Raw genomic sequence first — 16,652 nt, forward strand, 5'->3', positions numbered from 1 at the left:
TAAACTGACACCACTACCATCTTTTGCTTTTTTTTTTGCATACTCTTACGGATAGTGAATCCACATGCACTTGCGTATGCACGGTAAAAACTCACACCATCTTCAAGAGTATCAAATTTCTGCCCAATTTGAAGTTTCAATGTATCATCGCATTGAGGCACGTAAAAGTCTTCAACATCCGTAGTCTCCAAATCAAGATGCACAGAATCTGAATAAAATAATCAAATATTCTTAAACATTAAAAATACTAAAATATGTGCAATAATATAATAAAATAAACAAAAAAAACTATGAATGCATTAATTTTTTATCTATACCTCGGTATAAATCTATGCAATTAAAAAACATATATGTGCAATTATATGCAAATACTATCTGTGCACCCTCATCAGACATGTATGCAATTGTAAAACATATATTTACAATTATATGCATTACAATGCAATAAATTGTCAGAAACAAATTCAAAATTAAATACAATGGTTTATGCAAATTAAGCTTCAAATATGCAACACACTATTTTATGTATGCAGTAAATCAATCTTGGCATTTTTGTTATTAATTCGAATTGGAGCATTTAAAATAAAAATTATGCAACTAAAATTAATACTTATTTACACCTACGCAAATCAAACATCTATGCATATACATAATATTAATAGTTTAAAATCGGTGCAAAAATCTATGCATCATAATCATTCACCTATGCAAATCAAACAAAATGATAACTATGAAACACAATCCAACATCTATGCATCACCATCTTTCATCTATGCAAATCAACAACACCCATCATCTACTAAATTTTACAGAAATTAACACAATCGGCCAGAATCGGTTGAAGTCAAATCGTGCATATCTCAATTTCAAATCAAATAAAACCAAATCAAACATCTATGCATAAAAATCTATGCATTTAAAATAAAAACTATGCAACTAAAATACTACAAATATTTTGTGCAATACATAAACAATTAACACTGCAAAATAACAACTTCCTCAAAATCAAATAAACATATAATCTTTTTAAAAAAATCGAAAATAAATAAATTAAATTGATCAACAAAAAAAATAATACAATTAAATTAATAAATACCTTCAGTGTTCATCGTGTATAAATACTGGTACAACTATCATAAAAAATAATTGATATTAAGAGTATGGAAGAATAAAGAAGACTTGGAGAAAGAATGAGAGAAAATTAAGAACAGAAAATAAAAGATTAGAAGCGAAAAGAAGACACACACGACTACCTAAAAATGCATAGATTTCGTGAATATCATCTAGGTTTAATTAGGTAATCCAAATCCTGCATATCATAGAGGTTTAATTAAATAATTGTTAAAAGTGTAATCCAAATCGTGGTAAAGTGTAATCCAAATCCTGCCTTCCCTATGGAGGATTAAATAAGTAATTGTTAAAAGACAAATGTAACCTTTTAGTAATTGAAAGGAAAAAAAAAAACGGAAGTCAACAATTACTAAACTCATTTTAGGCGTTAGTTTTTTAAAATTAATCCTATCCATTAGATCTTCAAATTTAAAGGCTAAGATGTGGTTCCTAGTTCTCATGTTAAAAGAGGTTTTTATTAGAACCTCTTCCTATATATATATATATATATATATATATATATATATATATAGGGTAGGGTTAACATAGAAACCTCTCTTAAGATGAAAATTAGGAACCAATTTAAAGTCATTGATTTAAATAAAATAGAGGACTGAGATAAACTACAGTTGCACAATTTCGATTGCATAGATGCACAGTTTCAGTTGCATAGATGCACAATTTCGATTTGCTCGAGTATTTTGCATTGTTGGTTTCAATTGCATAAATTGCATATTTTTTAAGTGTACAGTAAAATATAATAGATGCACAGTTTCTTTTGTTGACTAAATTCTAACCATTAGATCTAATATTTAAAAGGCCAAGATTAGGTTCCTAGTTCTCATTTTAAAAGAGGTTTTTATTAGAATCTCTTCCTATATATATATATATATATATATATATATATATATAGCTACAGTAAAAACACTTCTTAAAATATAAATATAAACATTTTTTAATGTACGAATTTTATCCAACATGGTTACGAATTGTGAAAAATAAATTTTTGCTACCTTTGGGATTCGAACCCAGGACCACGAATTCATCCAACAGGGTTACGAATCAACCGTAGATCTTGATGATCTAAGGGCTGAAAATCATTTATATTTTATACACTTAAGAGTGTTTTTATTCTAGCCCTCCCCTATATATATATATATATATATATATATATATATATATATATATTAATCAGAATAAATCAATTTATATATTAACGTTACTTTATCATGAATTCATGATTTTAAGGTGATTCTATACATAGTCCCCATTTTATTCACTATAGCCCCAATTTAAAAATAATAATAAAAATATTAATAAATTTACTAAATTGTCCTCACATCCCCCATCTTTATGCAATTGTGAGAAATCATTCAATTTGAATGTGGAATTTCTGCTGGTAATTACAGTTCCACAATCATTTTTTATCTCTAATATCAGCAAATACCGATGATACCACCAATCTTCAATCCCGTTCAACATAAACCTCAACAGCAGAAAAAGGAGTGAGACATAGATGAGTAAAATTTCATATGCCTTGTATAAGTCAAATCAATTAGAAGGCTACCAAACGCGAACTTAAGAAGAAAACAAGGTAGTATTATTAAGGGTTAATTGCGAGTATGAGATATCTTTCAAATTTTATTATGTGAATCTTTGCTGAATATTGCAATTGGAATTTCAATATGCGAAATCCCTTATTTGGATTTATTTTTTTTGGCTCATTCTTTGCATATAATTTCAATTCATCCAACATTATTGTTATATATTTGGGGGTTATGGGCTTAGAATAGTAAACTTTATTAATATTTTTATTGTTTTTAAAATTAAGAGCTATAATAATGAGTAAAATAGGGAATTACCCATGATTTTAAAGTAACTTTGAAAATAGGCCAATGTATTTCCTACGAATTAAGCTTGGGCCAAGTTATAGTTGCAAACATTGTGAGCCCAAGAATTGTTAATTTAAGTATTATTATTAAGCTTGAATTTGTGACTAGACAAAGCCTAGAAAAGTAGCTATTACTTACAATAAATTGCTGAGCTTGAATTAGGTTTTATCAGTACAGAACAAACACCATTCTTCACGCCTCCAAACAAAGAAAAAAACACCATTCTTCAGATCCAATCACAAACAAAAAAGATAATGAGATCCAATCTCACCGATTAAGGATGATGAGCAGAAGGGCTGCTTCTGCAATAAATCTGATTCATGGAAGAGGATTTCTCAATCGATGGTCGCATAAATCGGGTATTATCTCTCCTCCATTCTCTCTCTTCTCTTCCAAGGCTTTTCAACGTAAGCGGTCCAGAATCGATTTCAGTTGTGTTAAAGAGCTTGACGATGCTATTGAATTATTTCAAAAAATGAAGAGTATGCTGTTGGAGCCTTCTGTTCTCGTGTATAATAAACTTATGAGTGTTAGTGTAAAGATTGAGCAGTACTCTTTTGCCCTTTATGTGTTGGATGAAATGCTTAGGGTGGGTGTCCCTGTTAATGTTTACACAATGAGTATTGCTGTCAACTGTTGTTGTATCTTGAAAGATACATGCTCTTCATTTGCTATAATGGGCTTCTTTTGCAAGAGTGGTTGCGAACCAAATGTCGCGACTTTCGGCACTCTGATTAAAGGGTTATTCTTAGATGATAAGGAGGCCGAAGCCGTGAAATTGTTCGAAAATTTTCTGGATTTGAAACTGTGTGAGCCTAATGATGTTATGATTCTGCACGTGATAGATGGGCTGTGCAAAGTTGGACAGGTCATTGCAGGCTTGCCGCCCATGATTGACTTCATAGATTAGAAAGTAGAGGGTGTAGATCCAATGTTTTGGCTTATAATGCACTAATTGACGAATTCTGCAAGGAAGGAAGGATGAAAGAGACTGGCTTATAATGCACTAATTGATGGATTCTGCAAGGAAGGAAGGATGAAAGAGGCTGGGAATGCGATGTAAAGTATGGAGCAACAAAATGTTTCTCCCGATGTCTTCACTTTCAACATATTGATTGATGGATATTGTAAGGAAGGAAAGATGGAAGAGGATTGGAATGTGTTGAAAAGTATGACGCAACAAAATATTTGCTAGTAGAAGGGGTTCTAATCCGGATCTTGGAATTGGAGATGTTGACGATGCAGTAGATGGCAGCGCTGGAGAGGTGGAGGAAGAGCCTGTGAATGGAGGTTGAGGTGTTACAGTAGAAGTCGAAGCCTGGGATGGAGCAGTTTGAGGTGACGTTGCAAGAGATCTAGTAGATCATTGATTCACTTCGTCAAGAAGGGTCTATGTAGGAGGCATAACGTTTGCTTGTAGAGATGGAGAATTGTAGCTCTGGACCTGATTGTGTGACATATAACATTATCATCTGGAGTTTGCTAAAGCAAAATGAGCTTCACAAGGCAACATCATTCATGGAAGAAATGCGCCGAAAGGAATTCTCAGTAGATTTTGCAACTTCTACAGTGCCAACTGATCAAGCGGAAGAACAAAGTGGAGATTATTTTTTTTCTTAAATTGATGAAGAACCTTGCTCCCAAGAAAATTGTATTGTAGCCCTTTCTTCCTGATATACCCAAAGGCTTATGTCTCGGAGTTGCAAGCAGCAATGGTGCCAACGGGCAGTGGACTTGGATTCTATATCTCAACATTTCAGTGATGGTATTTCTATGTTTGGTAACTGTTAGAATTGAACTTGTTAAGTCATATGTAGTTTGTATTTCTAAGATTTGAACATTTTGTTGATGGAGTAACAATCTCGTGTTTAAATTATTAGCTTTATTATTCCACAAGTTTATTTTAAATGAGATATCAAGCTTAGAGATGTCAAATCTATCTCGGCTTCTTCCTATTTTAATTAACTTTCTATGACAATGCTTTGTTATGTATAGAATGATATTTTCTTTAATCATTTATGTTTTTTAACGCATATTCTTAATATTAAAATTATACTTTGTTCATCCTTAACAAATAAGGTTACTTTTTATTGCACTTTTAGAGGGTATATAATAAATTAAAATGTCATCAAAAAAGTATTACACAGAGAAAGTTTATGCTGATTTTTGGATTGAATGTACGACAGAGCATTCGATGTTTTATGAGTGGGTTGCCAGTTTCATTTTTAGAATCGACTCTTGATTGTTTTTGGAGATCAATGATATGACATTCATATAATGTCATTGCAGTTATTGTGGGGTTTTTATTTTTTCAGCCAACTTAGCATATCTATATGCATAATGCATATCCGAACCAAATCAAAACAAGTAAATGGTATGAGTAATATTGCCCATTTCAACTATTGTCTATTTCATGTTGAGCTAGACCTCCAAGAAATTTACGTTTTAAGAGATTTTAATCTAAAACTTGTATGAAAAGTGCTGAGTTTGATTTTAAAAGGTCGTAGGTTTATGTTTGTTTGCAAAAATTTGTTGTATTTGGATGAGCTTAACAATTTGTTGATGGTGGTGCTCATCGTATTTATATATTTAGGATTCATGTGTTTTGTCTTTCAAAGGATTGAACCTTTTGTGCCTCTATAGCATTCTCCTCCTCCTCGTATTAATATTATTATTATATGAACAAACAATCAATATTCTGCAGATCAAACTATCATCATATCTCGTCCACTCATCACCATCATAAACTAAATGCAATTTCTTGATATTGGGGATTATCTTCCACACGGAGGAAGATCAGCAAGATAAAGATTAGGGCAGTTCACATGCCTAAGTTGTTAATTTCAATTGGTGCAGCAACGATCTTACGTCACCAAGCTTGTAAATAAATATGCACTAGTTCAAGACTTCTCCACCCAAATTTCTTAATTTATTTCTAATAAAGATGAAAATGAAGACCAAATACTCGAATTTCTGGAAATGAGAACATCAAGTAATAAGCTACATTTAGGCAGAAAAAAAAATCCTGAAAATGGTAAAAGCGCAAATTACAGAGATTCTGGAAACTCATTGGATGAGCTCGCCTCTTCAATCTTCTTTCTCCTATTCATTTCTTCCTCGTACTTCCTCAATCGCTCTTCCCACATCTCCTACGCAAACACAATACATCACAAAGCTTCAATTTCGACCCTAGATATACCAGAATTATAGATCGATCGAGAGCGAGAGAATCGGAAAACAAGAGAAACAAACCTTGTACTTGAGTTCAGCGCGGTGCATAAAATAGAATCCGGCAATCCCACCGACTAGAGTACCTGTTATAATCCTAAAATATCCCCAAATCGAAGCATTCATCGCCTCCTTTTCCAATCAGACAAAACTAATTCACGATTTTCCGCAGGGCTGTGATGGAAGAGGTGAGAAATCGAAGAGATGAACAAATCTCGCCGGAAGTCCGCCGCGCGCCACTGAATTTGAGTACGAAACCGCCGATGAGAAATAGGGGTAAGACTGCGTGCGATATAAAAATTGCGATTCGTTTGAATGCTTTTATTTTCCTGAATCGGTTTTGGTTCATTGAAATTGGGCATAAGTTTTAGCCCATTTGGGTTGTGCTTGGGCCCATATCATGTCATTAGCTCGAATAAACAAAATTGATAAATCATAAATGGTAAAAACATGTTCAAGATATATATCCACTCAAAAAACAAAAATAATCTAGAATTTAATATTAAAAAAAAAACAGAAGATGAACTATTGTATTAAGAAATATCCTCTAATACAACATCCTTAAGCCAACTATAAAAATTAGCAATCCAACACACTGACCACAGATAAAATTGCACAAATTTCACAAGATAATGAGCTGCTCTATCAGCCTTCTAATATACGTGATGAACATTGATAAGCAAGCAAGACCGAGCCACTATAATAATATCTAAAATATCCTGTTGCTAATATTATTAATCCTCAATTAGGATGGAAGTATCCTCTATTCGGATGTACTAGATCGTGTCTTATCATAAATATCTCATTTTTAGCAAGATTTTATATTAATTAAAATTGTTTTCTATGAAAAATACTCCTAATTTGACCAAAATAAGATCCCTATCCGTGTAGTGTGTTTATTTTTTATTACATATATTTTTATTGTAGCAAAATTATTTTTTCAAAATCCTGTCACATTTTATATATATAGAATAAAATAAAACGACGTGTTCCAACTATTTAGGAAGGACGTCTGGCCTTATCAGGCTTTCTCAGAAGAAGTCGCAGCTAATGGCCCAATGTCTTGACCCATTCAATTTGCTTTTACTTTTAAGCCTTTTGTTTGCAATCCTCTTTGCTAAATGCATTGGCCTTATTTCTAAACGTGTGCATTCTAATTGTAATAAAAAATAAAAAACTAGTTTAAAGAAAAAAAAAGTATAAAAAAATTATTATTATGCACTTTTTTCTATCACATACTCTCTGAGAAGGAAAACACAAAATATATTATCACACTGCTATATGATAATTGATATTGTCATGAATTAGAGTAAAAAAGAGCTAGTGAAATTATTTTTTCATGCTGCCTAAAAAAATTTACTCCATTTGTCTCGTTTTAAATGATCCAAAAAAATTGGATAGAAAAATTAAGAAATATGTAATAAAGATGTAAAGTGGTGGTGGGACAATCCAAAAAATTGTGTTAAATGCCAAATTTAATTTTTAAATTTGGGTTCGATCATTTGAAATGAGACAACCTAAAATAAAAATTGGGTCATTTGAAGTAGGACGGACGGAGTATTAACTAAATAGAATATATGAAAATTGAGTGAAAATATATATATTCTATCATTTTTCATCAAAGATAATAGTATCATATTTTGTGTTTCTAACATAAAATTATTGAAAAAGCGTTAATTGTGACATCTCTAATAGCAATTAATGATGTAACGTGCACACATTGTTCCTGCAGTACCAATAATAATAATAATAATAATAATAATAATAATAATAATAATAATAATAATAATAATAATAATAATAATAACACATTACTGTGTATACAAAAATGTATGGATACTATGTTACGGCGAAATAATTGAAATCTATCTAATCTTAACGGACTTAACCTATATAAAAAAATCAACGTATATATTTAATTTATTTTGGTTATTGGATCTCAACTCAATTGCATAACAATTCCTTACAATTTCATATCTGACAATAAGGGGGTGTTTACTTTCATGATCGATTAAGATATATGATTGAATATTTTTATCTTTGAGGTTATGATTTCTTCAAATTTGTCTTTTCAATGAAAAACTATGAATTAAGTAAAATTAGCTCAAATATTGAAATTTATCAAGGGCTCTAGGATATTTTAAAATTTCAATTCATTATAATAATAAAAAATATATAGATTAATTTTACTATTTTTATTTATTTAGATTAACCGTCAGAAGTAAACGCCTCTAATTAATATTTATAAATTATTCAAATTGTAACGTGACGGTGGAGTTAGTTAATTGAATTGATTCCTACAGAAACTTTGAAAATGAAATTACATTTTTTTTTCTCAATTTAATTGTCCATCGAACCATCACACATCACTTTATTTTTTAATAACGATAAGAAGGGGCCATTTCGATTTTATTGTCATCAGTAAAACAGGTTAGTTTTCGCCGCCTTGTTTGTCCCTTTCTTTCTGGCACTAATCCTCAAAATAATTATGCCATATTTGAGAAGCAAAAGCACACATATATACATTTAAATACTCTGATTAATAAATTCTATATATACATATATATGCGCCAAGTTTTCAATAGATCATAGAAGACCGCTAAAACTTTACACACTTACACGTGATAATACTTATAAATTACTCCTACAGAAACAAAGGCACATCACATCAAGGGAGTTGAGGAATTAGTCTAAAATATACTCTCTTCGAAACTTTTCGACACAGAAATTATGGAGAATGTATAAATTAATTAAATGTGGTAGGACCTACATTTTTTTTAGGGTTAAAATTTTTTATTTATAGAAACAGGCCACTTGTAGTGGGACGGTTCAAAATAGAATACATGCTACTTTTAGTGGGACGGAGGGAGTAAATAGTTTTTTTCGAATTATATTATACTAATTAAAATAAGTAAATTCGTTTTTGTGAATGTTAATTAGGTATAAGTGTGGGAGGTAATTAACTAAATTGTGTTTATTTTAAAGATTAATTACCTATAAATTACTAACTTTCATCAAATTCTAATTTACATATAAATTTTAAAGTGTGGCATGACAATTATTGATTTAATTTACTACTAACTAGGATTCCGACCAAATTTATTATAGACATGACTAGTCGAATAATTAGTGCGGCATAATCGTTCTCATGTGGCAATCAGTTGACAAAAATAACGTCGTTTCTTATGAAAATGTCTATTATTCGATTAGTCCTGTCAGAGGTAAGTTTGGTTTGAACCTTGATTGAAAATAAAATCATATTAGATAAATAATTCAATAATTATTAGGCCAAAATTTTGGGGTTTGTATGCATAATCAAAATTGATAAAGCGCGATAATATAAGCATGCAATCAACAATTATTTTAAATAGGCGACGGTGGTGATTAACTATTAATTATTAATACAATAATAGAAGAGAGTTTAAACGTTAAATCAATCAAAGAATTTGTCCTATTAATCTAGAAATACTACTCCATGACTTAGACTACGAGAGCTATTGGACATCACAACTAGAAAGTTAAAGAATAGAATAATTCTTAAGAAGAAATGGTGGCTTGCAGCTCAATGTATTGAGTCTTTTCAAGAAATGATCATTATAAATAATTGATGATCTTAATGATAATTACACTTTAACTGATGGACGTGGGCTACTTTATTAATAGTCTTTTAATGCATTTGACAAGAAAACTTACCTATATTATTTCAAGACAAGATAGTATCTGTGCGGTCTTTTCTTAAGCCACATAAACACGCTCCTAATCAAGTGATTAAAATATGATTACGATTTAGGTGAGCAGACTTTCCGACTTTTTTTGTGCGTGTCTATACGTATAGATATTATTGTCTGTGAGTGAATGTGTAAATTTCATTTTTATGTAAATTTATAAATCATTAAATCACGTTAGAAAAGTCTAGGGCAATGTCCTCGATCTGAACGATGGTTCGAATTTACTTAAAGAAATTATTCATTAAATATACATATTCCTAGTTCATCTCCAAATTAAGAATGTCTTTTAAGTTATTTATAACAATTGATGTCGAGATTAATTAATTATCCGGCAATCAAATACACACGTGTATGTATATGTATAGTATAGCAGCTGCTTTGGATGCATGGTCTAATTAAAAGAGTATCGGAGACTTCACAAATTGAAAATTTTTGTATATATACATTTAAACTAATTACGATACATAAAATAATGCACGGATCATCTCTCGGAATATATTTATACTAGTAGTTAACCCGTCGAAAATCGACGGGAATAAATGAAAACATATAAATATTTGTAATTATTCAATACATTTTTTATTTGATGATTTTTTTTTCAGTAAAATAAAGCATTAAATAAATTTGTTTTAAAGTAAAAGATGTTAACTAAATATATTTTTACTAATATTTAGTCAAACAATTCTCTCAACTCAAAAGCTAATTGTAAGAAACTAATTTTAGACACTTCCACCAATCCAATCTGATTATGATGATTTTAGAAATTTCCGATGCTTAAAAGTCAACTTCTGTCTCCCCCTCCAAAAAAAAAAAAACAGCAAATTCCGAAGTCCTAAGCCGAAACATGATATTGTAAAAGATGAAATATATCCATCCTCATATAACACATTATTGTAATGCAATTATATATAAAAGAAAAGAAAAACCTAAGAAACCCTTGAAAGCACAAATTAAGCAGACTAAGGGCCGAGCCTCATTAAAACCCTTTTACGGAAAACCCGATAGGAAAAACCGTAGAAGTAAAAAAGAGTACTCGTCTAAAACGAAAACAAAAAGGAAAGGAAAGAGGAGCGAAAAGGTCAGTTTCAAGAACTCCGGCCTAACCATCGTCCCCAAACCGACCCGGCACAACCATCCTTATATAAGATATTTTACCTATGAACATGAAAAAATATGATGGGATTTATTGCACCTTTCTTCCCTCCAAGCACAAGCAGGAGCAGCACACACATATCAAATCAACCTAGCAAAATATAAGAAAAAAAATATTTTAAATAATATCATTAATGACTTAAAACTTTTAAAGTTTGAATAAAATATTAAATTTGCAATTACCTCATAATCTATCGAAAATTTCATCATACACAACATTAAACATAATTATACAATCTACTGATTATGAACTTCGTTTATATACTCGTATTCATTTTAAACTCAATTAAAAACAATTTTATTACTCATCCTCATTCTAAATTCATTATAGTAATATCCGCTAATTATCGTAATATGCTTAAATTTATTAAATATCTAAATAATCAAATATAAGTTGTTACGATAATTAGTTATCTATCTCAATAAAAACTCATAACATTTCAAAATAAATATTAACAATAAATAATAGTAAATAACAAAAGATTAATAAATATAGAAAATTTCACGTAAGCAGATAATCTTTTATTTAGATTTCACAATTAGTGAAGTCTTCCACAAAAAATAAATGTGGATTCCTGAACATCTATATGTGTGTATTAACAATAAATAATATGAATAATAAAAACTATATAATTTATGCACTCGTTTAAAACTTACACATTTTTACACGTGCCAAACCCTATTTAAAAGTAATTTTAATTATTCGCTCGTCCAAGCTGACAAACATACGAAAGAAAGTAATTCTCTTTCCAAACATATATAATAATATCTGTTAATTATCCGAACATATTTAAATTTTTATCTAACTCAAAAAAAGCTTACAATCAGTATGTCTGTTTTTGGACATTACAAAGTATACATTTATAATGATATCATAATATCTCTTAGGCTTCTACCAAGCGCTTCAAAACAGTATCTATGCGTCATTGGTGCCTCATCCCAAATAATAAGCTTTGTTTTCTCAAGTAGTCCAGTTAAATCGTTATCTGGGTTTATGTATTTCCCTTGCTTTTCAAATCATTTAGATTCACGTATATTTTTGACCTAAGGGTTGGCTGGTTGTAACGGATCCATTGTAACCTTTGTGTTTCCATCATGGTATATCCATCCACCATAAATTGTTGAAGCAACCGTCTAGCAAGAAGTAATTGTTTTCTTTCATCTTTTCTGTCTTGTATCCTAAATGCCAAGAACTCTCTCAGTGTCAATTTATTTCTTTTGGCCATGTGAGATGCATCAAGCAGGATATCTAGATAGAATCCATCCTCTCCATAAATGAATATTAACGGATAATGCATCAGAAGGTAGAAAGGACTAAACTCATTCAAGCGTATAAGTTCACCAGTGCTCTTTTGGACAATTATGTCTCTCCTATTGGGCATCGATTCAAAATCTCCAACAATAAGAGTAGCAACTTTTGATGCTGTTGGCATATTGTATTCCCTTCCATCCTTCGATCTATTTCTTATTAGCCGAAGCTTTACATCGATGGAGCTATCACGTGAGATTTGATCATCAACCATTCGATAAATCTTTGCATAAGGACTGTTATTGTCAATCATTTGTTTTAGGTCATTGATGATGGAATCATCGAAATCCTTCGATCTCCCTTGGCTGTATAACAATTCCATAGATTGTTAGACAAACATATTTATTGAATTTTCAAAAAGATAATTAAATCTTTGGAGATAACTTTTACGACACATTCATTGATTTTGCAAAAAAAAAAATGATGAGGAAAAAAATATTTATATATACTTAAAAATAAGTATTAATACATGTAAATAACCATTTTGTTTAACAAAAGATTGATGTTAGCTGCAAAAATAATAAAAAAATATTATAATTATTTTTTGTTTGAATATAATATTTTACCTTTAATGAAATTATAATAATAAATAAAATTTAAAAATATATAACTATAAGGAACTGGAAGAAAAAAAAAATATAACAATAAATAAATTAAAAATTAAAAGATTCTAAATGTATGTTTAATTGGTATTACTAACTGAATTAATAGATTCTGTATTTATAATATGTATAGTTTGACTTTATGGTTGTGATATAATTAATGCATAAGAAATTATAGGTTCGAAATTAGATATATAGAAATTTGTTGATTAAAAATTTAGAAAAAATAAGAATGAATGAGAATTGAGGAAAATTATAATAAAGTGATTCTATTACGCCACGTAGGATAGAGCTTATTTTACTTTTATATATATATATATAGATTCTTATATCTGTATATATATATATTGATTAATTAAATTGTCATGTACGAGTGCTACATCCTACCAACTAATTTTTTTTTACTTTTTTTTTTTCTTTTTGACCTTTTTTTTTCCCTCCCTTTTTGTTCCCCTTGAACAGAATGAGTGACGCATGCATGCATGCAAAACAATCTTGGTCTAATTCCATTCCAGAAATCTATATATTATATAAAAGATCAGTATAACGGTGTAACAACCCGCTCTTTTATTATATTTAAATCCAGTAATATGATAATTATTATTTCATCTTTCAGTAAATCAAGCCCAGTAATTATTTATGATTTAAATTCAGCTTATGACACTGGATTATATTCAATTAAGCAGGATTATTATTTTATTACCAAGTCAGTAGTTTCGCGTAAATAAAACCGCGATGAAAATTATTGAGTAAGCCAATAATTATTTATTTCAGATTCATAACTGACTTAGTTAAGTCATGTTATTTATTAATCACAATAGAATTATTTTTCTATTATTATTTCTTGAGTCGTGATTTTATTCCGACTTGTGAAGAATTAAATCTACGTTATTAATTTAGATTTTTTTTCGTGTATTCAATTTAGCACGCTATGCTCCCTCAGCCACTCTATTCTCACCCGTGCTTAGTTTTTATTTCACTCTTACGTAGTCAAAAAAAAAAAAAAAAAAATTTGCAGCAAACAAAATCTCAAGCATTCAACAGACAAATCTAATTTGTCAGCAGCAAATCTAATCTCATTAATTCTTCAACCAAAATCTCAGTTTTCAGCAGCAAATCTCATTTTTTCAAAAGTACAGATTTCCAGCCGCAGCAGCCGACTTTCACTCACCAAAAATTCCACGTTCATAAACTCTATTGTCGCAGCAATTTGTCTATAAATTAACTCAAATGAATCAGTTTTAAAACCACAAACTTCAATTGCTAAATTCTAAAGTACAGAGTGTTCGTTTTGAGCAGAGTTATTTTTTCAGCAAGGTTCAGCAAAGGTATTAATTTCAACCTTCTTTCCTGTGTACACACATTACTATCCAAGACATATCAATCATTTTACAGTTTACATAATTTGTACGCATCAAAGCTTTCACAAGAAATCAGAAATAGAACCTCTATATAACTAAACTAGAGTACAGAAAAATCAAGTTTTGATTCCATAATCAAATCTTTACACAAACTTGAGTTTTATGTAAAACTAATTCTAATATACGAACCTATCGAGTGATAAAATGAGAGGGAAGATACGGTGGAAAGTCGAAGCCCTGCTGTCCATGGCGACGGCGGCACCAGGAGAGGCGGCTGCCGGATTCTTGCTGCCAACGGCAGCGGCTGACGGCGGCGCTCCTCCAGCGAGCTGCTGGCCGTCGATCGCAGGCCAGCCAGCGGCGACTCCGGGCGAACAGCAGCAGCTCCAGGCGGCGACAGCTCGACTCCCGGCGAAGCAGCAGCAGCTCCAGCGGCTCCCGTCGACCCAAGCGGTGGCCGTGGTCTTGACGCGGCAGCGGATCTGCTGCAAGGACGACGGAGGCAGCGGCGGCGGCGCACCGCTTTGACAGCGGCGTGCGTCTGCTGTACCTTGTTCCGGCAGTCGTGAGAGAGAGAGCGGAGGCGACGGCGAGGCGGCGCGCCGGAGGCGGCGCCGCCCTCAGCCGAACAAAGAGAGAGAGCAGAGAGAGTAGGGAGAGAGAGCCGAGAGATAGAGATAGAGAGAGAGAGGCGCATGTTTTAATGTGTGTGTGCTGAGTGTGTTTTATTGTGTGTGTATATTTAGGTTAGGAATTGGGCCGGGTTGGGCCGATTTTTTTTTGAAATGTTGGGCTCCCTGTTGGGCCGATTTTATTAATTGTTTGGGCCGAGACTTGGGCCGATTTTAATAAGTGTTTTGGGCCCTCATTTAATTAGCTGATGGGCTTAGATTTAAATGTTTGGGCTCTTGGTTAATAAAAAAAAACATGATAGACTTAATTTATCTAATTAATTTGGGCTTATATCTATTTAAATTATTTGAGCTCTTAATTATTAATTTAAATTGAGCTTGATTAATTTAATTATATATTGACCTTTAAATTAATTATTTAAATGGAGTTCTTTATTTCAAGTATTTATAAATGGATTATAAAATGAAATATTTTGAGTTAAACTCTCATTTAAATTATTTCTTTTCAAATGACTTATTAATATGGATTATTTGAAAATGATTAAATGATTTTAAAAATAAGAAAGCATGATCTATGATGATATAATTTATCTATGTAATATTATAGGATTTGTTTTTAAATGACGGAATATTTGACTTGATGACATAAATAGAACGAGTTATGATTAATGCGCATGTTGATGTTCGAATAAATAGTTTCGAACCTAAATGATAGTTATGTGATAATGTTTTGAGTTTAAGGTTTTGACGAGATAAGATTAATAATCCGACCTCATAAGACGAGCTTTAATTCCTTAAATAGGATTAGCATCTCATAATTTAATTAAAGGAATATGAGTCATGCATAATCATTTCACGCATCCTCATTTATTGAGATTTTTCGAGAATTAGAATCTTATTTTATTTTCTCGAATTAAAGGTCAAGCACCAGAGTTAGAGCTAAACCGTGAGTCTGCTATTCAGGTAGGCTTTCTACGTATAAACTAAAATTATATATTAGAATTGTTAAGACTTTATGCTTATGAATTTAAATGATATTGTCAATGCCTAAATGTTTTATGTTTTATTATTAATTGCCTATCTGATGTTAATCGAATTCGGATTCTGGATGGGACCGCAAATCCCTTCGGAATTAGTGTACACCTTGTGATCGTGAGTCATCTAGCGGGTTGGCCGATCATAGTGTCCGTAGAGGGAGGCCTCCCTCTCGGCACGAGTTACTGATATGGTAATTAATGATATAAAATACCTGCGCGGGTTATTGATGAAAGAAATGATATTATGTTTGGTAAATACGAGTCTTTAAAGAAAAACCCTCGTATCTTACTACTGTTGAAAGGCTTGACAATAAAATATTATGCATATATGTAAATTTCGGCAAGTGTCCACTAAGTACTTTTGTACTTAGCCCTGCATGTATTTTTAAATGTGCAGGTTGAGCTGTGATCGAGGATGTAGTGTGCAAGCGGAGCTTTTGTCAATTTAGGACGAGAACCTCAGAGTGGAGTATATGTCTTCATACATATACTCAAGTTATTGTTATTCCGCTGCGAACACTGATTATGTTAAGATATTATGTCATTTGTCAAACAATATGTATTATTTAATAATGCACTAAAACCATTGAGTACCCCGTTT

The 16,652-nt window shown here is 31.3% G+C and overlaps 1 protein-coding gene across 1 annotated transcript; it reads left to right on the forward strand.

Annotated features, from left to right (window-relative positions):
- The first annotated feature begins 3,282 nt into the window (after positions 1–3,282).
- Positions 3,283–3,912, forward strand: LOC130993797 (pentatricopeptide repeat-containing protein At1g12620-like). Its single transcript, XM_057918833.1, has one exon. It carries the CDS (start codon positions 3,283–3,285, stop codon positions 3,910–3,912), a length of 630 nt encoding a protein of 209 aa, XP_057774816.1.
- Positions 3,913–16,652: the final 12,740 nt, after the last annotated feature.

The sequence above is a fragment of the Salvia miltiorrhiza genome, chromosome 7, assembly GCF_028751815.1.
Source record: "Salvia miltiorrhiza cultivar Shanhuang (shh) chromosome 7, IMPLAD_Smil_shh, whole genome shotgun sequence".
Classification (NCBI taxonomy): Eukaryota; Viridiplantae; Streptophyta; class Magnoliopsida; order Lamiales; family Lamiaceae; genus Salvia; species Salvia miltiorrhiza.

Bases quoted from the DNA above. Each gene is read 5' to 3' on its own strand.
- LOC130993797 (XM_057918833.1), top strand. From the start codon at position 3,283: ATGATGAGCAGAAGGGCTGCTTCTGCAATAAATCTGATTCATGGAAGA.